A 23,839-nucleotide genomic window follows, 5' to 3' on the forward strand; every position below is an offset into this window, starting at 1 on the left:
CTTGAACGCGAGATAGTCGAGACGTGAAGAGATCTTATCTTGCAGCTTGCTTGAGCCAACGCTACTCATCTTGGACGTCTTTGTTTTCAACCCCCCTGAGTTAGCCCCTTTCCGTCTCTCTGCCAACACACACACAACAACAACAACAACAACAACCACCACCACCACAAAGCAACAATGGCTCAACCACACGAACTCAACACCGACCCCGACCGTCTTCTCTTCGCCTACTGGGTCCCCAACGTCTCGGGCGGCCTCGTCGTCTCCAAAATCCCCCAAAACACCTCTTCCTCCCTCAAATCCAACCTGACCTACGCCCGCACCGCCGAACAGCACGGCTTCGAGTACGCCCTCACCCAAATTCGCTTCACGGCCCTCTATGGCGCCTCGGAACAGCACGAGTCCGTCTCCTTCTCCCAGGCCCTCCTCCACGGCACCGAAAAGCTCAAAGTCATCGCCGCCATCCTCCCCGGCCCATGGACACCAGCCGTCGTTGCCAAGCAGCTCGCCAGCATCGACAATTACACCGACGGCAGAATCGCCGTCAACATCGTCTCGGGCTGGTTTAAGGGCGAGTTCCACGCCATTGGGGAGTGGTGGCTGGATCACGCCGAGAGATACAGACGCTCGAATGAGTTCATGAGGTGTCTGCGTGGTATCTGGACCGCGCCCGAGGATGAGGGTTTCACCTTTTCGGGAGACTTTTACCGGTTCAAGAATTACAAGCTGGCGCCTAAGCCGGTGCAGAAGCCGCACCCGCCTATCTTTCAGGGGGGGAATAGTGAGGATGCGAGGGTCAATGGGGCTGAGGTGGCAGATTGGTATTTTATGAACGGGAATGATCTCGAGGGGTTCAGGGCGCAGATTCAGGATGTCAAGGCGAGGGCTGCCAAGGTTGGCAGGGAGGAGCACGTCAAGTTTGCGGTGAATGGGTTTGTGATTGTGAGGGATACCGAGGAGGAGGCGATTAGAGTGCTGCAGGAGATTCAGGGCAAGGCCGACCAGGGGGCGATTGAGGCGTTTGCGCAGGAAGTGAAGAATGCTGGCCAGAGCACCAAGGAGAAGCAGGGCATGTGGGCGACGAGCACGTTTAATGATCTGGTGCAGTATAATGATGGGTTCAAGACCAAGTTGGTCGGTACCAAGGAACAGGTGGCCGAGAGAATTGTGTTGCTCAAGGCTTTGGGTGTCAACTTGCTCTTGACTGCCTTCCTTCATTACGATCAAGAGGTTGAGCAGTTTGGCAAGGAGGTGCTTCCGCTGGTACGGAAGCTCGAGGCCGAGGGACGTGGCAAGGACGTCGCGTATGAGATTGAGCGGACTGGTGCCGTTTATCAGAAGCACTAAGCCTTGACCTGTACGATTAAATTATGATAATGAAGCAAATAAAACAATACCCATGCTCATCTAGAGATCACCCTCCTGCCCGACAATAACGTTCACCAATTGGCTGTTGTTTGATGTGACATGCTCGCCGGCGGTGGCTCGTACTTGAGCCTTCCACTCTGGTGTAGGGAGGTACATTGGTGAGCACCAGAGCTGATATCGTGTGTCCTGCACCGGATGCCAGTCCCACAAAGCGTCGTCATGTCCAGTCTTTATTCGAATGTCGTAAGAGTAGGCACCGTAGACGAGGTCCCATGTGACTGTGAGCCTGACCCAGCCCTCGCGATTTGGCGATGACGCCGCTGCTGCAAGGTTGACTGGCGTAGACAAGACACGACGCGGCACCGGTTGAGGGATCTCGAGCTCTTTTGTTGACCTGTCTGTCAAGGCAAATTCGGGAGAGAGCAGCGTGCGCGAGAAGGCTTGGGCAATCTCAAATTCGCCAAGAGCGCCAGGGTGAAGCCCATCGTAGGATCCTTCTCTGCAAAGGTAGTTCTCGCAAAGATGAACCAAAACAACGGGTGACGACGGTTGATTCCAGCTTGGGATTGCTTGAGCGAGCAGTTCGTTATACGTCTCGACTCTCACGGGTAGATCACCCAGTCCCGGAACAATAGTACGCTGCGGTACGTTTGCGATGGCAAATTTGAGGGCCTGGTTGTGAGTGCGCGCTTCTGTTATCAAGGCCTCCATGCTCTTGAGGGTTCCCCCTGGATCGCTTATGCCCCACCCAATGTCGTTGAAGCCCAACTCTACAAGGCACAGGTCCGGCTTGTGTGTGGCAACCTGTTCGCCAATTCCGTCCTTGACGACGCATGCTGCTTTTCCCCACCAAGAATAATGATAGCAATCCTGGAGGAAATCTCGGTCCACATCTGGAGCGTATCCCCCATCGCGAGTTCGATCATCCTCTGGAGGAGGTGGGATGGTGCCCTTGTGCGGCCCCACAAACACAACGGGAGTGTTGTTTTGTCGAAACCATTCCCATATTCGATACCGCCAAGTCCAGTCGCCTTCACGGCCGTGGGAAATCGAGTCTCCCACGATCATGATCCTTGTGGCCGGTCGTGTCGGTACGCCGCCCATCCTGCTGTGTAGGTAAGGCTTGTCTTGTGGTCGCGTTCATGATGAGCAAGGCGCGCGTTGTGAGGGGTCAATGGCACCGGACCCAAAAATAGCCGAGGCTGGACCAGGGAGGGTTAGGGGTCTGCGAGGGTGTTATCCCTGAGCCCCTGAATTGAGATGGCCATGACACACACACGAGTCAATTGCATTTTTCCAATTTGTTAAAGAGAGTCTCAAGTTTGTTATTTATCTAAAAAATTAAAATAAAATAAAAGAGCGTATGGAGTTAGATATCGGTGAAGACTGTCCACTTATCACCAACCTTCATTCCCATAAATACCGCCTCATTTCCATCACCGCATAAGAAACCATTATGAAAAGTCACTTCCATCATCACTTGGCCCATTCACCATGATCGTCGTAAAGAAAGGTTCCCCGCCCTGATTATTCCCACTATATCCAAGGGCACCCCTCATGCAGCGAGACCAACGCAAACATGGTAGCCGCGGTAGAGGTTGTCGCACTCAAAGTCAATCGTGACCTTTTTGTTCAACGCGTAAAACTCGTCCAAGGTAATCCCTGCTCCCTGCGCAATATCGTGGCATGTATCTCCAGCGACCACCTTGTGGAATTCAGCGCAGTTCTCCACGGTGCCTGGCTGTGGCTTGATCCCCGTAGAGGGAGAAGACGAAGGAGTCGAGAGAGATGTTGTGGTAACGGTGATGAATCCGGTAGGTGTGGGTGTGGGAGTCTGGACAGCTGGTTGGGTTGACCCGGGACGGACAAGCTCTGGGTACAGCGGGCTGCATTGTGAAATGACCTCGGACACGTCCACCCTCTTCAAAGTGCCCCGAGTAGGTATTCTGTAGACTCTGACACCAGTGTCGAGGACGAGAACGCCGTCCCATCCGATATTCAGGTTGCCTGACCAAACCTGCGCCGTGCAACTAGGGAACTCATTAGCAACTGGTGTGAGACAGTGCAGGCATTGTGTCACTTACTCAACAGCCTCCTCGGGTGAATTAATCCGTCCGCCAAGGGACCAGGTCAATGTCTTATCTTTGCTCTGAGTCGTCGACTGGCTAGAGGAAGAGCTCGTAGACCATGACACGGATGTCTCGACACTCACGACGTCGGGAATGCCAGCTTTAATGGACATGCCGAAAGTCAAACTGGTAGACGATGAAGTTGTCCAAGTCGTGGATGTAGAACGCATGATCGTGTCACCGAAGCTCCAGTTGTGGGCCACTCCATCCCATTTCACCTTTTTGGTGCTTAATGTCTCCAGCTCGAGATTCGCAAAGGGATTGTACGAGTCAATGCGGACATCCTCGAGCACCGGATCTTTGGCCAGCTTCCTGATAAAAACAGGGGACAGCTGGTCCATCTCCTTGCCTGCTCTTCCAACAAAGCCGATGAGCATTCCCGATCCAACCTCCATGACAAAGTTTCCTTGACCAGTTGTGTCTTGCCCGTGATCAAACTCGCCTCCAATGGTGGTTTTGAACAGAATGCGGCCGGTGCGTTTTCCATCACCGTTACCCCACAGAGTCATCTCGGTGATTGCTTCGCCTGGCTGAAAGTGGTAGTCTTTGGATTCACCCTCCAATGCTCCAGCGCTTCGGGTCGCGCCATCAGAGAAGGTAACCTGGATGCCCCGGAGAGTTTGCTTGTTCTTCGTGGTGGCTACCCTGAAGACGCGAATCTTTTGGACGGTTTGGCCGGTTTCCGCCAGCAACTCAAATTCGCTGCCTCCTTTTCCACCGACACGGAAGGTCGGCGCCCAGACGTCTCTCTCCCATGTTGCGGCAAGGGATGTAGTGGCCAAGAACCCAGCAATAAGGGAGGAGCAGAATTGTGTCCAACGCATCTTTGCAGTTAGATTATAGCAAATGGACTGTAAGGGCGTTTGTCAAAAGTGCAACAGTGTTGAGGAAGGGTCGTGGGTTGATTGGTTGAAATGAATGTGAAGTGTATATCAGTGTAGGTAAGTAACGAAGGAATGGCTGAAGAGAGTGACTAGGTAGCGAGGCTTCCCAACGAATGAACGAGGCTCTCGGTGTTATATTCCTGCCTGAGACTGCGCGATGGGGTGAGGATTTAAACTCTGAGTTGAGTTGAGGTGGGAAACGACAGGACTTTATACTCAGAATGCCTTGCCACTGACGACCAGATCTGATAGATACGTCTCGGTCAACGGGTCTGTTTGTCTCTCTTGTGGCGTGCGTCGACGACGTAGGTCAACACCATGTTCACGTCGTTAATCTGCGCTCAAGCCATCAGAGAACGCATGATAATTGACCAAATTTCAGGGGTATCGCCGTAGTGGCGGGTAGATCAGGGGTCAAGACTTGTAGGCGCTCTTCAACCCAGGCGGACATTTCCATTGGCTGCCTAGGACCGGCGTGCAAAGACGGCATGTCCTTGGCTTACGAGCTTAACCGGCCTAGCACTTGCAGCCCTATGAGCCAGGGCATAGGCCAACACGTCGATTTCAACTATCACTACCTGTTCCTTTCGTTGTGATTGTAGATGTATTCGTCCTCAAATAAATGCATCTTTGTCAGTAATTGTTGTTGAAATCCGATTGCGGTCTGAGTTGAAGGTAGGTATCAACCACCGTCCCAAGACGTCTATCAAGATACCTCGTTCGAGTAAAATGGGTTGGATTTAGAGCTATCATGGAAAGCCTTGAAACCCCATTGCAAGGCTCGCCTCAGCAACCCCCAAATATCCCGGCCTGCCCCCAATGCGGCCATGGTTTTGAAAGCGGAGACGTCATTTTAGGCCATCCCCTGCCCGCAAACAGACCGTTCTCGATACCGACTGGGACTTTTGGACAATGCTCACGCTCGCCAAGGCAACTCCTGATATTCCGTCGATTAAGGTGGGACGTCTCATGTTCAGCTGACAGCGATGATTTCATCCCAACCTGCAGCTACCTTAAGCTGCATCTCAGCCTCATGTTAAAATCCCAAATCCATCCTAACTTGGAGTCATAAACGAATGCAGGAGCCTTCGCTGAGTTGGCCGGATGTTTCACCGTCTTCACCGGCCAACAACAGGTCAGAGCCTTACGAACACTCAACAGCCACAGACGGAGCCTGGGCCCAAATCGGCAGCGGCCCGAAGGTGGTGTGGTCCGGGAGCCCGAATGATCGAAATTGGATCCGAATAGTAGACCGGTAGAAAGGGTTGTTTGTGTGTTGTCCTGACCCTAATACCAAACTCCTGCAGTAGTGCGTACGGTCTCTAGGTCCAATTCTCATCAGCTCGTTGAAAGTCCTTAAGTCACAGCCTATCAAGGGCTTGCCGTGTACCTGAAACAAATTTGGCACTATCTGCATACATGTAAGCGTCGTCTAGGCCAAGCAACGCCAAGCCCCAGCCTGCTTAACGTGGGGAAGGGGAAAACCCAACGGGCTGGTCAAAGAAGACCATTAGTCGAGAGGAAAACATGAACAAGAGACAATGTAAAATCACCAGCTGTATACTGCTGGAACTTCAAAGTGTGGGTCATTCCCGGCATCGTTTTGCCGTAGGATGATGACGCGAGAAAGGAAGTAGGTGCAGCTCCAGCTCCAGCCAAGGACGCCACGTCGCAGCCTTGAGATGTCAAACAGAGAAATCGCAACAATTTTTTGCGGCTTCGGGTTCGGTCAACTGCGGAGGGAGATTTTCAGAGTCAAACTTAAGGAGATTGAGAGCTTACAATAGCCCTCATGATTCACGTCCATGAGGTAAGAGATATGAGTTGACGATCCCGTTGTCGGATGGCACGGGAGGGAAGCCACACTTGACCCAGGACCAGTCGGTCCTCATGGCCAATTCCAGTTTAACATAACCAGAGACTACTCCTAATGGTGCTGCTGTGCTGTAAAGAGACCACTGGCCATGAATAGCTTACCTGAGCCAAGACTGTGGGTTAGGGTTGTAGGAGTGTTGCTCCTTGTCAGATTAGTCAATGAAGCATGATCCAAGCAACACACTTCCAAGTCTATGTCTCTTAACCTCTGCGATGTTAGAATCTTCTATACACTATGATGTTTCAAAATCTTGCAATTCTACCCCTGATAGCTGTGCATGGGCTGCGCAAGCCTTGCATCGTATTTCGCATTCAGCCCGTGTGATATCTGGATACCTGGTAAGTCTTTGCCTGCTTCATTCTTGGTTCGTATATCTTTTTCCCTGGGTATCGTCCTTCTCCTCCTTTATCGTTCCAACTTCGCAGGGCCAACCAAGCTATGCATGGTCCTTGTTACCTACCTCAAAAGTCCGACGTCCCATCATACATACACTATCTAATTTCTCGGCGCCCTCCCGTCCTATAAACGGAAGCAAAATCAACAGTCAAGCACTGAGACAAGGATGCAAATACGAAGTACACCGCTATTGCCATTAGACCATCGGTATCGACAGATTCAAACCCATGACGCCAAGATTGGGTCTATGCCACCCGCCAAGACGGAGATGCAACCTTAGGCTCCCCGTACGATATTTCCCGGTCTGTTGTCATCAACAACGAGCCAAGGACTTGGGGTGCCGATCCTTCCGTGGTTAGCTCAAAAAGTTCAACGATATCTCATCGACGGTTGATTCTGGACGTTGATTCCTTCTTCTTCTTGTGGTGAATACCGTCACTAATCTCCAGTCCACAAAGCTCGTCTTTCCTTCTGTTCAAGGTACATTCGTTTCTTTGACCAAACCAAGAAAATGCATTCGAAATTCTTGGTCTTGGGTGCTCTGCCCATCCTAGCCATGGCGCGGGCATATCCTCCTGTTATCAGAGGCCGGCAAGACCCAGACACCACGACATCCATCGAAACCTCTCGTCCCACCTCCCCGACTCACACTTGGACAGCCGCGGGTGATGCATCCGCCACAGGCCCGTGGGATGGACACTACACCGGAATCTACACCGGAACACTTCCCGACGATGACAGCGGCCACTACACCGGCATCTACTCTGCCACTGCAACCGGCTGCTCGGGCACGTGCACTGGAACACCTGTCGCGGACTACACCGGCATATACACTCCCACTGGATCTGCGACTGGATCTGCCACCGGCTGCACAGGCATCTGCACTGGGACACCGACCGCGGCCTACACCGGCATCTACACGGGCGAGCTCCCCACCACAACCGGCCAGATCGCATCAAACGGCACAAGTACATCTGCACCCGTCGTCATCGGCGGGGCTGGCAAGGGAGTACAAGGCGCGAGCTGGGTTGGCGGAATCATGGCCGGCTTTGCTGTTATGGGGCTGGCTCTTTAAGAAGAACCTGGATTATAACCTGTCGATGAAGTGGATATGGGCTTGGATATATATATGGATAGGTAGCTTGTTTGAGATATAGTACAAGGTATTTAGCCGATAGTACTCTTCGACGATAACGATTAGGGTGACTTGCTTTGGTGAATTAGTTGACTTATTGTTTACAAAGTATGTGGTGATAGACGAGGAATAGTATTAGGTACCCTACCTGGTAGGTAGGACAGAGAAACACACAGCCAGCGCTTTTCCAGCACCCGTTATTCTCTTCATCAACCTGGTGTCTGCAAAATCATTCACGCCGCTCGTCTTGGAAGACGCTACCTATGCCTTGCTTGACTCATCGTTCCAACTTGGTTCCAAACCAACCAAGCCATGCACGGTCCTTGTTACCACTCGAGTACAACGTACACCTTCCCACTAACAGCAACAAACACAGGTTCGCTGCTGTTGGTGTGACATTCGTGTTCAACATGTTGTTGGGCCGAAGTCGTCCGCACCTCATTTCACGGTGCCTTCCCGTCTTATTAAGACTCGATGAAGTCAGGTATCCATGTGGCACTTGACAGCTTTTGTGTGTACTAGTCAGCAGACACGCATTCAAGGTTGGCGATGTTGGATGCACATGCGAGGTACAGCGCCGCTGCCATTGGACAGCCAGTACAAAATGGATGCCAACCCCTGACCACAGATGGGATCTACGCCACTTGTCCGGATGGAAATGTGACCTTGATCTCACCATCCGATATTTCCCAGAGCCGCCAGGAAGGCTGTTGTCATCACACAGATGGTTAAGCACACACGGGGCGCCGATCCCTTCGCGGCTCCTCAAATGCTCGACGACATCCCGTGGGCGGTTGAGTCTTGTCTTTCCTTTTTACATTATCTTGTGGTGGATAGGTAATATCACTACTTTTTAGTCCAACCGGACCAGTCCTTCGTTTTACTTACAGTCGTTTTCAGTTAAAACAAAAATGCATTCCAAGTTGTTGATCTTGGGCGCTTTGCCCATGCTCGCCATGGCACGGGCGTATCCTCCCCTTCTCAGAGGACGTACAGATGGCGGCTACGTCACGACTCCCGTCAAGACATGCGAGGATATTGGGCAGCAGACCTGTGGAGATGGTTGTGTTCCCTTGGAGTACAGCTGCTGCCCCACCGAGGAGGGAGCTTGTGCAGCTGGTTATAAATGCCAGATCGGAGACAACGACAAGTACGGGTGCTGTCCCGAAGGTCAGACATGTGTCGGCAATGGCGGCTCTGTCACGACCACCTTTTCGACCCCACTTCCTTCTTCAAGCGCTCCTGCCTGCGAGGAAGAGCCGCTCCCCATTGATGACGTCGAGGAACCCGGGCCAACTTCCACTGATGCGATCGAGGAGCCTGAACCGACCTCCATTGATGTCGTTGACGAGCCAACTTCCACTGAGACTGCCGAAGAGCCTCTGACCTCCGAACCAGCGGAGGACACCGAGCCCACCGGCACCGACCTTGTCGACGAGCCCGAGCCAACTATAACCTCCACCATCGTCGAGTCCGACCTCCCCAGCGTCGGAGCATCTGATAGCTTCGAGCTCTCTGCCACGACCACCCAGGAGCCCGGCACCACAGTAACTGGCGAGCCCTCAGCCACCGGGACAGCGACCGCAATCCCCATCGGAACCCTTACCTCCCTTTCCACGACCCTCACCCCCCTTCCAACAAGCTACACAACCTCCACAATCTACACTACCACCCTCGTGACCATCACCTCCTGCGCCCCCACCGTTCCCTGCAACGGCGCTCCCACCGTCATCACAAAGACCATTCCCTTCACGACCACAGTCTGCCCCGTCACTCCGAGCATTATCCCCACGGGCACAACCAGGCTCCCCATTCTACCCCCCGTCAAGCCGACCTACGGCTGCTCCCAAGGCGTCGGCGCCAACTGCCCTCGTCCCACTTCCCCAACTCACACTTGGACAGCAACGCGCACCCCATCGGGTACAGCGCCCTGGGACGGAAACTACACCGGAATTTACACAGGCTATCTCCCTACCACGACCGGCCAGGCTGCATCCACTACGTCGAGACCGGTCACGGCTGGTGCTGGCAAGGGAGTGCCGGGCGCGGGTTGGGTTCACGGAATTGTAGCAGGTGTTGCTGTTTTGGGCCTGGCTTTGTAAGGAGACACTGGGGATAATAGCTGATACAGGTATTAGATAGCGTCGGTATGTAGTTGGATAAAGACATAGCACGACACTTACCCCGTGCTGCATTAACACAAGCAATCTTGGCATGTCGTGTTCCTGGGTCGCTTTCTTCCGTGTACCAGACTGGTTGTGACTCTGTCAGAAGTTAACCTCCTCAATCCCACCCATCCAGCCCTTGCTCGCCGCATTTACCGCTTCCAGTCAAAGGGGGTTGCATATTCCTGACAGCCTAAGGCCATTGGCAAGAGAATTATGTTTCGGTTGTGGTCTTCTGCCGCACCACGGTTTAGTGGATAACTTTAATCTTGTAGCACTAATTAGATTCATAGCCACAGCGGGATTAACCTTCAGCTTTTTTAAGCGCATGGTTATAGGCAGGGTGTGAGACTGGAAATGGAATAAGAGGCCGGCTTCGTATGATGAAGCGACTGGGAATTCGTGTGTTACTCGGAAGGACACGCGCGGGCGAGTTGCTGGCTATAAGCCGGGGAGGTAAACAACAGAGAAAAACAAATACCAATGTTCTCGTGGTTCGAGGCTGCTTGTGTAGGTGCCAAGAAACATCCTCAGCTCAACAACCCCAACCCACATAACACCGCGCCAGCACGATAAAAAGCTTGGCAGGGGTCGTAATATCATCTTCACCATCTTCAGCTCAGAACGGAACCGTGAACGACACGTCACAATTTTTTGTCACAGGCGCGAGCACAATAACACTGACCTTCCACCATAACAGCCCTCCATCATCACAGTCCTTCATCGCACGATTCCCACAGTATGAGCGCCCCATTCACCCTCCCCAACCCAGCCGACCTCCTGTTCAACCCGTCGCTCAAACGGCAAGCCTCCGACTCGGAGGGATCAGACGCCTCGAGCACGGAATCCCAGAAGAATGCCAAAGTCGCCGAGTCTTCCACCGCAGCCTCTTGTAACAGGCTTCTCTGCCCTTCTCTTCGCTGTGAGGGCTGGGGATGTCAAGACACTGATCGCAGCGGATCATCCACCACCTGTTCTCCCGTGCGAGATGTGTTTCGAGGAGCAGCAGCGCAAGGAAAGCGGAAATGGCGAGGAGCAAGGCGCCGATGATGATTATGATGGCGATCAAGAACCGGAAGACGAAGCCTCCAAGAAGGAGCCCGATGACCAACCAGCTCCGCTACCACCCTGTGCCACTATTTGCGACTGGATAGTTCACCCTGATGACTTGTACAGCAAGTACACCTGGCACAATCCCAAATGCCCCAGCGACGGACCGCTCGTCAGCTGCGAATACTGCATGGAAGAGGAACCTAAAGAATGCCCTACCGAGTGTCCCCTCTTCCACGGGCACAGGATGTGCGTCTGTTTGACCCAGAGCACTGAATGTAAACTGACCCGGCACTTGAGCGATATGGGTCGCTGGAGTTCGAAGCCAAGGTTTGGTGATGCCGCTCCCCACAGGCTAGGGGCCACAGGGAGTACTAGTCCGAAGAACTCGAATGCTCTTACTGCCGTGAGGAGCTCGACTCTGACCACCACTCAACAGACTTTACTGCATACTACTGCCATAACCAATGCTGCACCACTTGGGAGTTCATCCCCTGCGAAGAATGCACCCCCAAGGGGGTGTTCCGGCCATGCCCCGACTGTCTGGGCGAGGACGCGTGTGCATGCGAGCCATATACGGTCCCGTGGCAGAAGATGTGCAAAAGCTATCCGATGTACAACTGCTGGCCAGTCAGGGTCTTCGACCAGCCCTTCTGGCAACGGAGCTGGCATGTTGGGCCTGATGGGGAGCGGTCGGCTGAACCCGAATTCTGCAGTGTAGAGGCCCCGCCCTGTATATGTGACGATTCGGAGAAGGAGGCCGATGGAAAGGGGCATCCGACTGCATCCTAGCTGCAGGGCTCAATTCTCCGGCTCTTAGATGCCAGATCAGGGGTGTAATGCCGTGCTTGAGGCAAATCGACACAGCCAGCAATGTACATACACAAAGCCAATTATGGAACAACCAGATTCATTAATACTACGTTCTCTGTCCTGCCTTTCACAACCCGTCCTCGCCAGGAAAAGAAGTGAACGCAGCCAAGCAAAGCACACCAATCTGAAGACCGATAACTGACACCTTTTGAACACTCAGTTAGACTTGTACCATCTATCCATCTTGGTTTTCTTCAAATAGCAACGAGACAAGAAAAACCCCACCGGGCCGTGCTAGGTGATTCAGGCAGAAATCCGAGTCTAGAAACACAATCAGCCTTGTTGCCCCATCACAACTCTTCAAAAACAAGCTTATCCTGGTTCTCATCCGGCCCGTCCGCCAAATACTTTTTCCGGAGGTACTCCAGCCTTGCCCCTTTCCCGTCAGGGTCGGACTGATGTAGCTCTGCCAGATGCAACTCCGGCGACGCGAGGTTTCCAACCTTGGAGTCATCTTCCATGAGCCTTGACCCCCCCGGTATTGTGGTGCCTCGTGCAGGTGGTGGAAGGGAGGAAAGAGAAAGAGAATCATTGTTGCTCACCTGCAAAAGCCCGTTGCTCAACCCATCACCATGGATCAAATCCAACACACTGCTGCTCGACTTCTTTCTAAGGGGCTGGGCAGGAACACCCAGCATCCCACCGCTCTCAGCCGCACCAGCGACCCTAAGCGGGAAGGGGAGCACGGTCCCCACCACCACGGGCGCAACCTGGCTGACCACCCCGCCAATATCCCTCACGAGACCGCCGAGGAAGTCCCCAAACGACTCCTCATGGCCCTGCCCCTCCGGGATCGACATCGTAATCTGCTGCAGCTCCGAGCTGGAGAGCTTGGACAAGGCCTGGAGGGCGGTCTCGCCAAAGACGGCCCGCTTGGCCACAAGGATGGCAGCTTCACGGTCGGCTTGGGAGAGGGATTGGGTCGAGAAGGAAGACTCGGAAACGTGCTCGACAATCTTCTTTGTGAGCTGGTAAAGGGGATCGCGCTCGACGGCGCGGACGATGACCTTTCCGAGGTCGTCGAACCAGCCCTCGGCGCGGTAGGACTCGGCACGGTTCTTGATAGTGTCAACGAGGAATTTGCCCAGTTCGATGCCGATGGTGATGCCGGGGAAGAGGCCGAAGAGCTCGGCTTGTTGACCGTTGGTGGCTGGGCCGTTGGAGGTAGCAGCGAAGGGGACGGTTTTGAGCTTGACCTCGCCGGTGGCGGTAGTTTGGGTGTACTCGGTCGAGCTGAGGATCTTGTTCGCGGTCAGGGGGAGGGCGGGGCCGAGGCGGCAGATGATGGGGTCAAAGTTGATGGAGCGGTAGTGGGTGCTCCAGATCGAGGACATTTCTTGCAGGATCTTGCGGGTGATGGGGTTGTCCTCTAGCTTCAAGATGGATTGGAGGGCAGCCTCGGCGAGGATGCCACGCTCGAGCGTGCCTTGCAGCACAGAGCTTACATCAGTCAAGGCAGATTCAGTGGCCTGATTGATGACACCGAGGATGGCGTGAGCGATGGCGCCGTGGACGCCGCCCAAGAACGGCTGGAGGTAAACAGGGGCGGCAGGGCCCACGTTGCCCTGCACAAATTTGGCAACCTTCTTGAGGTCGTCAAAGAAGCCCTCAGCGTCAAGGGGTCCAGGAGCTGGAGCGGAGGTGTAACCGGTGCGAGGAGCAGGCTGGGTCGTGGGACTGGCGCCGGGGGAGGTGGTGGAGTAGCCGTATTTGACAAGCTTGATGCCCTGGTGTTCACCCCAGGGTGGGAGGTTGCCGTCGAAGACCTTGAGCATGCCCTCGTAGTCATTGCCGAGCGGGCCTATGACACTGGCCGAGTTCTTGTCGCCGCCACCGTAGACGTGAGTACCGATGACAGCTTGCTTGGAACCCTTGCGGATAACAGGAGCACCAGATTGACCTATCCGTTGTTAGCGCAACATTATCCTGGGGAAAAAAGAATCCAAAACTCACCACCAAAGGTCGAAATCCGGTACTTGAGCATGCCCCTTCCCTTGTTCTTGGCCGAGTCAAGGACGTAAGTGGTGCTGGTGAACTGCTCCCACATAAGGGCACCCTTCTCCTCGCGGCCATCGGCATCCTCGAGAGTCTTGTCGGCAGGATAGCCAACAACACCAATCATGTCATCGCCACTCTCAGGAGTGTTCTTGTACGTGAAGAGGCGGAGGTTGCCAGTGAAGGGCTTGTCGAGTTTGACGAAGGCGACGTCGGCATGGCGGTTGTTGCGGTCGACAACCCACTGGGCGTTGGTGACAACGACTTTGCCTGAGCGAAACTGCACGATAGGAGAGTTGATGCTGGAACGTCCGTGGTAGCCGATGTAAGCCTTGATGTCGACGGCCTTGCCGAGGCCTCTGCCATAACCAGACCAGTCGAAGACATTGTGGCCGGCAGTCACCAAGAGGTCTGGGGCGATGAGCCAACCGGTACCCATGGCGTAGGACCTATCACCAGGCTGCTGGCCTTCATAGCGCATCTGAAGCTTGACGATGGCTGTCTCTTTGTCAACACTTGCCGGTCACAGATTCGCGCAGAAGAGGACACTCACAGCGATATTTTCCGCCATCCCGGATATCGTTGTCATCGACCAGAGAGCGGTGGTCCGGGTCAAATACCGACTCGGAAGTGTCATCAGTGGAGAAGAAAGACTCTGGTGTCACCTGGGTATGGGCGTAAGGAATTTCCCAGGTGGCAGCCACGGCGAGATAGGGGTCAGAAGACATTTTGGTTTGATGTGTGAACGAGTTTTGATGATGTGAAAAGTGATGCGGCGAGTGTCCGTCGTCTGAGACGATCACCACGTCCATCTTATACTCCTTTCCTGGCGACGCCAAGCCCAATCGTCAACTGAGGTGCCTCCTTTTGTTGTCGTCAACAACTTGATGGAGAAACGACGCAAGCCTCTTTACTTCTGGACTAAACTGTTTCGTGATCGATTGAAGGCCTCGCCCAATAGTGGCGTACGCTGGAGAGCGCTTGCGCGGAGGAGAAATCGGAAGTGCCTCGCGACATTGAAGCTGAAGCTTCATCTTGAAACATCCTTTGGCTCCAATATCACAAGCGGGGATATCTCAAAAGGTCCATGCAATCCTTCAGCTGAATGTTGGAAGCCGAGTTCGTCGATATCCATATCTGTGTGTGGTTAGTGCTGCTGGATGTGGCCGGCTGTGCCTGCAGGTGAAATTGCACAAAACGTTCTAGAGTTTTCGGAATGCGTTAGAAGGCTCTTGGGAAACGTGGTCTGGAACTGACAGGTGCAAGCAGTTTCACACGAAGGTTTTCTTTTGTAACGGATGGCGGGCTCGGGTCTCCAAGCACCTGGAACGAAGATGGCGTTATGTACGACAACCGAGAATGGTAAGGCTGTCGCTGGCACACCAGCTGAATGGGTGTTGACCTCAGCTAGGCCGTGCTATTGGCCCGCCCTCCACATGCTAATGCGACCTGCTGCAGAACATCACAATTGCCACCACCCCAAGAGTCCCTTTTGGGGAAGCCCAGGTGCGGGTGCGGGTGCGGGATGGAGCGAGCCGCCCACTCTGGTGAGGGGGACGTCCAAGGTGGTACAACCTCGTTGCAAAACGCTCACTTGCAAAAGACCTGATCAAGTGTTAGCAAGTTGTGAAGTAAAAGCCGGCCGCATTTGTTCGCCCAGGAAAAATCCCAAGATCATATCCGATCATGGTAGGTATTCACCAGTTGGGCCAAGCGCCATGACAGGGCGGGTCGACGAAGAGCGCTCAACGTTGGGAATCCTCAGCATTATAATAACTCCAGCGATAACTTTCGGGCAAAAGTCTGCCCGCTCGTACCCGAGATATGCCAGATCAGGCCCCATTTCTCGCCGGTGTCGGGGCTCGGGGGTTTGTACCGGAGGTCCGGACCGCGGCGGAAGTAGTGGGGCCGCCGCCCTCTCTGCATGCAGTCAACCGTCCTCTGGAATGAGCCAAGCAACCAATCGAGTGGTGCCTTTTACACTGATCGGAACTCCCCTCTCGGGCCGGGATCATGTCCGGGGGGTTGGCTGAGGGCATCAGGGCGAGCTCACTGTTGGCAAGTCCACAACGGTGTTGGTTTCTTGATCACCTTTCCAGACATATGCCGAGGTGCTCTCTCTCGCTTTGTTGCAGAATGTTTCCGGGTACCAAAATAAACTTCTTACAGCGCAGATCAGTCAGCGGTCTGCACAAAAGACAGTAACAATATGGTAAGCTGACGGGCCATAACGTTGGGTTTGCTCTGGAGGAACACAACATGCTAAGGTTCTGAGGCATGTCGCTCTTTTCTCTTTTGGTGGTGATATGCAGGAACACGGGGGTCCAGACCTTGCGGGTCAACAACTTTACCCCATAATCCATTTGGCGCTTCCCGCGGTGGTAGTGCTGACGGGCTGATATCAAGCTTATCATGTATGTGGCTGCATGATGACAAAGATATTGACCTCGTCTCGTGCAAGAAACAAAAATAACTGGCATCGTGGTGACAGTAAGGGTTTTGATGCCAAGAGCACGTGTCTGGTTGACATTCCTGATCCTGATGAAGTGGTCTGTGTCAGCCTCTTTGCCGAGAAGAAAATTATTGGATTTGCCAATGACTTGAGAACTGGGCACGAATCATGACCCCTATTTCATTGAATCGTTGACAGCTTAGGCTAGCCGCACTCCAACAGTTGCCAGTAATGAGCTACCTTATGGAGGAGCAGAGATCAAAGGGAGAATTCAGGTGAATGAGATGGTCTCGCGCCCCAAGTTGATGGCGAAGCAGCGAGACACTGAAAACGTGGAGGCGGAGACTTGACGATGCACAGGGCCAAGGGCGCCGGACCCCGTCCTCCTCAGCTACGTATGGCGGGGAAAGGGGACACGGTGCAACGTGACATTTAGGTGACTTTGTTCTCCTGTGTTTGCAAACACTGTACCTTCCTTGGCACTCAGTAATGAACATGGACACTACCTGTCTGCCGGACTAAGTCCGGATGGTCTGCCGTTTGGTGCGGGTTGGATGCTTTTGCTGCTTGCAGCCTTTTGACGGCGGCCATCCACGGCTCTGGAATTCTGCCATGACCGAGCTCTTCAACCAGTCCAACGAGTCAACGACAGACGATCCTATCCAATTCTTGCATCCCTTTTCGTCCTCCCGTTCCCAACACCAACAGCACCGTGCAAACGCCTGGAAGCGCTGCTCTCGGCGCCGAACCGTCACCGATTGTCCGCGGGTAGAGCAGAGTCCGGCATTCCTCCAAACATGGTCCGACAGGCGACAGCCGCGAGATCGTCGCAGAACGATTCAGGGTGACTCGCAGTGTTCCAAATAGCCGGACGGCCATCGACATATAAGTAAGGATCACGTCCTTGCCATTCCAATGCCCTCTCACACTTCAGCATTCTTTCCTTGTCAAGATACTCACCATTGCATTGCATCTGCCATTCCCTGACCTAGCTCCTTGTCTTACTTTCCAGCCAAACCCAACAACAAACCGCAAACATGCCTGGCGTCACTTCCAACACTTCCAGCAAGTACAATGCCATCCCCGGTCCTCTGGGTTTGGCGTCGGCTTCGCTCGAGGGCAAGGTCGCCTTGGTAACTGGTGCTGGTATGTATCATCCATCCTTGTCGAGGGTTAAGCCTCGAAGCCCTTGCACATGCACAGCAGCCCCGCCAAGCACTTCCCCTGTGCGCGGTACGGGGCATTTACCCCAAGCCAAAGTCCGGTGCCAAGCCCACATCCCGCCCCTTATCGTGGCACCACATGCGAGCTGCCTCATCTATCTTGGGGATCGGCATTCAACCGTGACCTCACAGCTAACACAATGTAGGCCGTGGTATCGGCAAGGAGATGGCTCTCGAGCTCGGACGTCGTGGCGCCAAGGTCATTGTCAACTATGCCAACAGCGATTCGGCCGCCAACGAGGTCGTCCAACAGATCAAGAAGAACGGCACCGATGCCTTCGCCGTCAAGGCCAACGTTGGTGAGGTCGACCAGATCGTCCGTCTCTTCAAGGAGGCCAAGGAGAAGTGGGGCAAGCTCGATATCGTCTGCTCCAACAGCGGTGTCGTCTCCTTTGGTCATGTCAAGGATGTCACCCCTGAGGAGTTCGATCGTGTCTTCAACATCAACACCCGTGGCCAGTTCTTCGTCGCTCGCGAGGCCTACAAGAACCTCGAGGTCGGTGGCCGTGTCATCCTGATGGGCTCCATCACCGGTCAGGCCAAGGCTGTCCCCAGACACGCTGTCTACTCCGGCAGCAAGGGTACCATTGAGACGTTTGTCCGCTGCATGGCTATTGATTTCGGTGACAAGAAGATCACCGTCAACGCCGTCGCCCCCGGCGGTATCAAGACCGACATGTACCACCAGGTCTGCAGAGAGTACATCCCCAACGGCGACAAGCTCGACGATGAGGGTGTTGACGAGGTGAGCCTCCTTATGGATTTACTGCATATTATCACAATGCTAACTGCAACAGTACGCTGCCGGCTGGTCCCCTCTCCACCGTGTCGGTCTCCCGATCGATATCGCCCGCGTCGTCTGCTTCTTGGCGTCGCAGGACGGCGAGTGGGTTAACGGCAAGGTCATCGGCATCGATGGCGCCGCTTGCATGTAAAGTACGGACAGATATTGGCTGGAACTAATGATGCGTTGCTTTCACAATGGAGGTGTTGGTGGATAGATGGGAGGGCAGGCTGGATTACCGGGTTATAGATATGGGGGCAGACAGAGCACATTTTGTTGTTGAGAGATAGCTGCAGTGCAAATATGTGAATCAATCTTGGATGGCTGTTTTTACTGGTATGTTTCACAATCAGGGAGCTCCAATTCAGCCTTGCTTTCGTGCATCTGTTGTTGAGAGCGAGACAACAACAAGTGTGGTCAAAGCCATCGAAGCCACGGGGGACTCTAGTATTGCGTTAGATGTCTCGATTGGGCTCCGATGCTGACTGCATCGTGGACGAGGAATCTTGTGTGACTACATGAGGCAAGCCTGCCACATTGACCATCCAGACTCCGGGGTTATGAGGGCAGACCATACCATGGCTGCGTCTGACAAAAGTGTCTCGGCGTGGCACCCCATCACGAGAACCGTGAATGGCCAGGTTTCAGCCCTTCCAGCAAAGAGATGCCAATCCATACGTCAGAGACATGACCATCAAGAACAACGGGCATGAACACTATAAAAGTAAAAAGGTATAAAGACAGCGGAAACATCGAGTGAGAAGTGGGCCATTCTTTTGCTTTCTTGTCAGCAAAAAGGTTGAGAACTTGCCTACGACCCCCTGTCTCACTACCGCATAACTTTATGCAATTGCGAACCCGCGCACAGTTGGCATTCCTTCCCATTAGGGTAATAGCACACTAAAAAGCGCCACAAAAAAACTCTCCCCGGAAGTCGGAACGGAACGGCGACGACGAGCAAACGGCAGGAGCTCGGGTGATACCGTGAAAAGATCATCAACTGGCGAGCAAACCCAGAAAGCATCTTGGCCTCCTGCCAGACACCACTTTCAACATGGTAACCAACGGATCCTCACACGCCAAGAAACCGGAGGCTATGCATGCCTCTGGTGTTCTCTCCGAATGGCAGAGACTGCAGAAGCAGTTGACTGGAACCGGGGTCGTCTCTGTTGATGGCGAAACCCTGACTGTTGCTGATGTTGCGGCGGTTGCACTGTAAGTTCTCCGTCCCGTCGCTTGTCAACAACAAGGAAAGGCTAACCCTGTGGCTAGTCACGGCGCAAAAGCACGTCTCACCGATGACGACGATATAATTCGACAAGTCAATGAAAGTGTTGCTTACCTTGCACACGAGCTCGAAGCAGGGCACACCATCTACGGTGTCAATACCGGCTTCGGAGGCAGTGCAGATACCAGGACTCAAGATTTTGAACGACTTCAGAGTGCCGCCATCCAGCATCTCAATGTCGGTATCCTTCTTCAAAGTGACAAGGGCAACGACAACGGCAGAAACGAGCTTCTCCGAAGTCATGCTCTCCCCAGCCCAGTGGTCAAGGCCGCCATGCTGATCCGCTGCAACTCCCTCATGCGCGGCCACTCTGGCGTTCGCACCAGCGTCATCGAGTCCATCATGAGGCTTCTCGCCAACGACATGACCCCGGTCGTTCCCCTCAGAGGCAGCATCTCCGCCTCGGGAGATCTCTCGACTCTATCTTACATCGCCGGTGCCATAGAAGGAAACCCCGACATCTTTGTCAAGCTCGGCAGCGGCAAGATCATCCCCGCTAGCGACGCCCTCCAAATCGCCGGAATCACCCCCGTCCGCCTCCAAGCCAAAGAAGGCCTCGGAATCACAAACGGCACCGCCCCCAGTTGCGCCATGGCCTCCCTGGTCATCGCCCAAGCCAACCAGCTCGCCTTGTTGATTCAAGTCCTGACAGCAATGGGCACCGAAGCCCTGAACGGCACTTCCCACAACTACCACCCCTTCATCTCCAGCACCCGCCCTCACCCCGGCCAAGCCGAAGCGGCTTCGAACATCCTGTCTTTTCTCTCCAACTCCAGTATCTCCCCTCCTTTTTCCGCCGAATCCTCCCCCAAAACCCGCCTCGGCCTCGCTCAAGACCGTTATTCCCTCCGCACAGCCCCGCAATGGATTGGTCCCCAATTGGAAGACCTTCTCCTGGCAACAAAACAAATCACAACAGAACTCAACTCAACGACCGACAACCCCCTCATCGACCCCTCCTCAAGCTCGATCCACCACGGCGGCAACTTTCAAGCCATGGTCCTGACCTCGGCCATGGAAAAGACCTCGCTTGCACTGCAAAATCTCGGCCGGTTGATATTCGCGCAGTGCTCAGAGGTGATCAATAACATGACCAGCAAGGGCTTGCCGCCGAACTTGTCGGCTGACGACCCCAGTCAGAGCTTTACGGCCAAGGGGTTTGATGTCACGATGGCGGGGTACATGGCTGAGCTGTCGTATTTGACGAGACCGGTGAGCGCGAGTGTGCAGGTCGCTGAGATGGGGAATCAGAGCGTGAACTCTATGGCGTTGGTGGCGGGACGGTACGCGATGGAGGGGGTGGAGATTTTGGGGCTGATGTGTGCTACTTATATGTGGGTCTTGTCCCAGGCTGTTGATTTGAGGGTGGTTCAGATGAGGTTCAGGGAGGAGGTGAGGCTTTGGTTGCCGAGTTTGGTGAGGGATCATGTCTTCGGGGGGAGCGGTGCGGGGAGGGTGGAGGTGATTGAAAGGGTCGCGGGACAGTTGGGAGACATGATACTACAGAGGTGGGATGAACTCGCGCATTTGGACTTGAGGGAGAGGTGTGACAAGGTTGCGAAGGAGTCGACGGGGTGGTTGCTGGATGATGAGCAACCCTTTTCGAAGGGGGAGATGGTGGATCGTTTCTTCTTGTCGGAGTACAGGACTGCCGTGAGAGAGTTTTTGGAGCAGCATTACAGGGAACAGCATGACATGTTTAGTGATCAGGGACAGGCGGGAGAATTTGTCGGTGAGGGCGGGAAGCTGGTGTATGAGTTTGTGAGGAAGGAGCTGGGAATCCCGCTGAACAGAGGGGTAGAAGATCATCCGCCATTACTGTTGAGGACCAGGGCAGAAGGAGAGGACGATCATGGTCACGGTAATGGCACTCAGGCGGATCCGAGAACCAAAATTTTGGGAACACAGGCCTCTAACATTTACGAGGCGTTGCGGAAGGGGGTGCTGCATGACCGTATCATGAAGTACGCAGAGGAGGCTCGTCTGTGGGCATAAGATGGAAATTAGCAAGTCGGTAGACGAACAAATACACATACACAAGCACGACAAGAACAATTCCACTCAGAACTGGTCAATATTTTCCTGGAAAGATAATGCTTTGAGTAACCCTAACCCGAGATTGTTGTGCGCTCGGCCCCTAAAACTTAAACTTTGACATGGCGTCAGTGAGGCTCATGCTCGCCTCTCTCTGGCGACATTTCGAGTGCGACATTCCTCAACCGTCGAACCGAACAGCAGCGAGTGTTCGTGGCACCAATCCAGACACATCGACCATGGCGAGCCCCACCAGAATCATGAGATGAGCGACTGGGGGCATTCTTACCTTATCGCGTTGCATCGCAATCAACGAGCCCCATTTCTTACCACCAGCTGCCTGCTCTTTGTTTACCTGATACTTTTTTCTCGCCCATCCGCGACTCGCACACATCTTCCAACGACCACTCCTCCGATCGGACTGGCTGACAGGCGCCATGCCGACCTCAGTCCAAGATTACCAGCCCGCCATGACATCTGGCACCACAGCCGTCGCCAATTTGGGCCTGATCACCTCCCGCCCAACGGGCCGGCAGGGCTCCATCAGCGACCCGGAGTCGGCCATGTCCACCATCACCGACCAGTGTGCCCCACCAACCCCACCTCCTCCGCGAAGCCGCACGCCACCACCGCCGCCCCCACCCCGTCGCCGGACCTCTGTCACCGTGTCCATGGTTCACGGCAACAGCGTCGATGAGCTAGGCGCGGAACCCCGTCTTGCTGTTCTCCATCGCATCCCGACTTACCTCCAACCTCCATTGCCATGGCGCGAACGATTGCTGCACTTCACCTTTGCGTGGTACACCGTCACCATGTCCACTTCTGGCATCGCCATGGTCATCGCCCTCACGCCCCATCGCTTCACAGGTCTCGGCACCATAGGGCTGATCATCTTCCTCCTTGACCTCCTGGCGTTTTTGTTCATCACGGTGATGATCATCCTCCGGCTGGTCATGTACCAGCACACCTTTCGGCGGGCGTTTACTCGACCCCACGAAGCGCTGTTTATATCCACCCTCTGGCTTTCCATCTGCGCCATGTTGCTCAACATTGACGAATACGGACGGATATTTTTGACTCCGGCGGCATATGTACGACTTGCCCCGTTCATGAGAGTCGCTTTTTGGACCTACCTCGCTGTTACCTTTCTGTTTTCGGTTTTGCAGTATCATTTGCTGTTTACGGTCAAGGAAGAGAGACGGCTGTCGATTGATGCCATGACGCCGGCTTGGATCCTACCGATATTTCCGGTCATGTTGGCGGGCTCGTTGGCGGGTTCGTTGGCCAAGTCACAACCTGCTATTCAGGCTCTTGAGATGATATCTGCTGGGTTGGCGGCGCAGGGACTGGGAATATTGGTGTCGATGTTTTACTATTCAACCTATTTGTCAAGGCTGATGGCGTTTGGACTGCCGGTGCAGAGGCCGGGTATGTTTATTGCTGTTGGGCCACCGAGTTTTACTTGCTCTGCGCTGGTGGCCATGGCGGGTGAGGTACCGAGGATATTGGTGGGCTTGCCGGCGATGGAGGTGATTGCATTTAGTGGTGGAAATCCAGGGGTAAATATCCAGACTCTCGGGGCTGGAATTCGGCTGTTGGCTATGACGACTGCGGTGTTCTTATGGGGGTTGAGCTTTTGGTTCTTTGCGAGTGCGACCACGGCGGTGGTGGCTGGGATGCCGGATAGGAAGTTTCATCTCAGTTGGTGGAGCTTTGTGTTTCCCAATGTTGGCTTCACGTTGGCGTGTATACGCATGGGGAGGGTGTTGGAAAGCGCGGGAATGCTGTGGTTCAGTACGGTCATGACGGTTTTGTTGGTGGTGGCTTGGGGGTTTATTGGGTTTCGGTGTGCGGTGGCCGTGCACAAGAGGGAGATTGTTTGGCCAGGGCATGATGAGGATTCTTTGTGATGCCATGGATGCCGGGTATATTTGTCCCAAATATGAATACTGTTGACACGTACAGAATACCACGAATTAAATGGCTCTCAATTAGCTCTCGATCCTAATGTTCAGTTCCAAGCCGGGCAGTCGGAGAGCGTTTGTCTTGACACCGGTTATCCACGGTCAGCCGTCTATGTCGCTTCACGTGCTCTTTGAAGAGCTGTCAGGAGGGGATCTGCGGGGGATGGGAATTTACTTGCAAGGGCAAGTGGCAAACCCCGCTTCGAATGTGAACGCGGAGGCG

The 23,839-nt window shown here is 54.1% G+C and overlaps 10 protein-coding genes across 10 annotated transcripts; 6 read left to right on the forward strand and 4 right to left on the reverse strand.

The window, feature by feature from the left end:
* Window positions 1–177: 177 nt before the first annotated feature.
* On the forward strand, window positions 178–1,347 carry QC764_502040 (uncharacterized protein; the record flags this gene model as incomplete). Its single annotated transcript, XM_062947465.1, has 1 exon — window positions 178–1,347. One exon carries the CDS (start codon window positions 178–180, stop codon window positions 1,345–1,347), a length of 1,170 nt encoding a protein of 389 aa, XP_062798478.1.
* A 60-nt stretch (window positions 1,348–1,407) lies between these two features.
* Window positions 1,408–2,472, reverse strand: QC764_502030 (uncharacterized protein; the record flags this gene model as incomplete). Its single annotated transcript, XM_062947464.1, has 1 exon — window positions 1,408–2,472. One exon carries the CDS (start codon window positions 2,470–2,472, stop codon window positions 1,408–1,410), a length of 1,065 nt encoding a protein of 354 aa, XP_062798479.1.
* A 196-nt stretch (window positions 2,473–2,668) lies between these two features.
* QC764_502020 (uncharacterized protein) lies at window positions 2,669–4,556 on the reverse strand. Its single transcript, XM_062947463.1, has 2 exons — window positions 3,453–4,556; window positions 2,669–3,398 (listed from the first exon to the last, which is right to left on the reverse strand). The coding sequence occupies exons 1-2, from the start codon at window positions 4,319–4,321 to the stop codon at window positions 2,924–2,926; spliced, it is 1,344 nt and encodes a 447-aa protein (XP_062798480.1). The 5' UTR covers window positions 4,322–4,556; the 3' UTR covers window positions 2,669–2,923.
* Window positions 4,557–6,469: 1,913 nt separating this feature from the next.
* Window positions 6,470–7,728, forward strand: QC764_502015 (uncharacterized protein; the record flags this gene model as incomplete). Its single annotated transcript, XM_062947462.1, has 2 exons — window positions 6,470–6,595; window positions 7,111–7,728. 2 exons carry the CDS (start codon window positions 6,470–6,472, stop codon window positions 7,726–7,728), a joined length of 744 nt encoding a protein of 247 aa, XP_062798481.1.
* A 971-nt stretch (window positions 7,729–8,699) lies between these two features.
* On the forward strand, window positions 8,700–9,890 carry QC764_502010 (uncharacterized protein; the record flags this gene model as incomplete). The annotated part of the gene is made up of 1 exon (XM_062947461.1): window positions 8,700–9,890. One exon carries the CDS (start codon window positions 8,700–8,702, stop codon window positions 9,888–9,890), a length of 1,191 nt encoding a protein of 396 aa, XP_062798482.1.
* Window positions 9,891–11,899: 2,009 nt separating this feature from the next.
* Window positions 11,900–14,683, reverse strand: QC764_502000 (uncharacterized protein; the record flags this gene model as incomplete). The annotated part of the gene is made up of 4 exons (XM_062947460.1): window positions 11,900–12,137; window positions 12,419–13,776; window positions 13,830–14,369; window positions 14,425–14,683. The coding sequence occupies 4 exons, from the start codon at window positions 14,681–14,683 to the stop codon at window positions 12,120–12,122; spliced, it is 2,175 nt and encodes a 724-aa protein (XP_062798483.1). The 3' UTR covers window positions 11,900–12,119.
* Window positions 14,684–15,958: 1,275 nt separating this feature from the next.
* On the reverse strand, window positions 15,959–16,658 carry QC764_0073570 (uncharacterized protein; the record flags this gene model as incomplete). The annotated part of the gene is made up of 3 exons (XM_062940673.1): window positions 16,472–16,658; window positions 16,094–16,266; window positions 15,959–16,030 (listed from the first exon to the last, which is right to left on the reverse strand). The coding sequence occupies exons 1-3, from the start codon at window positions 16,491–16,493 to the stop codon at window positions 15,959–15,961; spliced, it is 267 nt and encodes an 88-aa protein (XP_062798484.1). The 5' UTR covers window positions 16,494–16,658.
* Window positions 16,659–16,799: 141 nt separating this feature from the next.
* THR1_2 (Trihydroxynaphthalene reductase) lies at window positions 16,800–18,574 on the forward strand. Its single transcript, XM_062947459.1, has 3 exons — window positions 16,800–17,469; window positions 17,693–18,291; window positions 18,344–18,574. Exons 1-3 carry the CDS (start codon window positions 17,361–17,363, stop codon window positions 18,479–18,481), a joined length of 846 nt encoding a protein of 281 aa, XP_062798485.1. The 5' UTR covers window positions 16,800–17,360; the 3' UTR covers window positions 18,482–18,574.
* A 541-nt stretch (window positions 18,575–19,115) lies between these two features.
* On the forward strand, window positions 19,116–21,712 carry QC764_501980 (uncharacterized protein). Its single transcript, XM_062947458.1, has 2 exons — window positions 19,116–19,545; window positions 19,603–21,712. The coding sequence occupies exons 1-2, from the start codon at window positions 19,385–19,387 to the stop codon at window positions 21,611–21,613; spliced, it is 2,172 nt and encodes a 723-aa protein (XP_062798486.1). The 5' UTR covers window positions 19,116–19,384; the 3' UTR covers window positions 21,614–21,712.
* A 377-nt stretch (window positions 21,713–22,089) lies between these two features.
* Window positions 22,090–23,562, forward strand: QC764_501970 (uncharacterized protein; the record flags this gene model as incomplete). The annotated part of the gene is made up of 1 exon (XM_062947457.1): window positions 22,090–23,562. One exon carries the CDS (start codon window positions 22,090–22,092, stop codon window positions 23,560–23,562), a length of 1,473 nt encoding a protein of 490 aa, XP_062798487.1.
* Between the last annotated feature and the right edge of the window lie 277 nt (window positions 23,563–23,839).

Source organism: Podospora pseudoanserina, chromosome 5, assembly GCF_035222485.1.
Source record: "Podospora pseudoanserina strain CBS 124.78 chromosome 5, whole genome shotgun sequence".
Lineage (NCBI taxonomy): Eukaryota > Fungi > Ascomycota > Sordariomycetes > Sordariales > Podosporaceae > Podospora > Podospora pseudoanserina.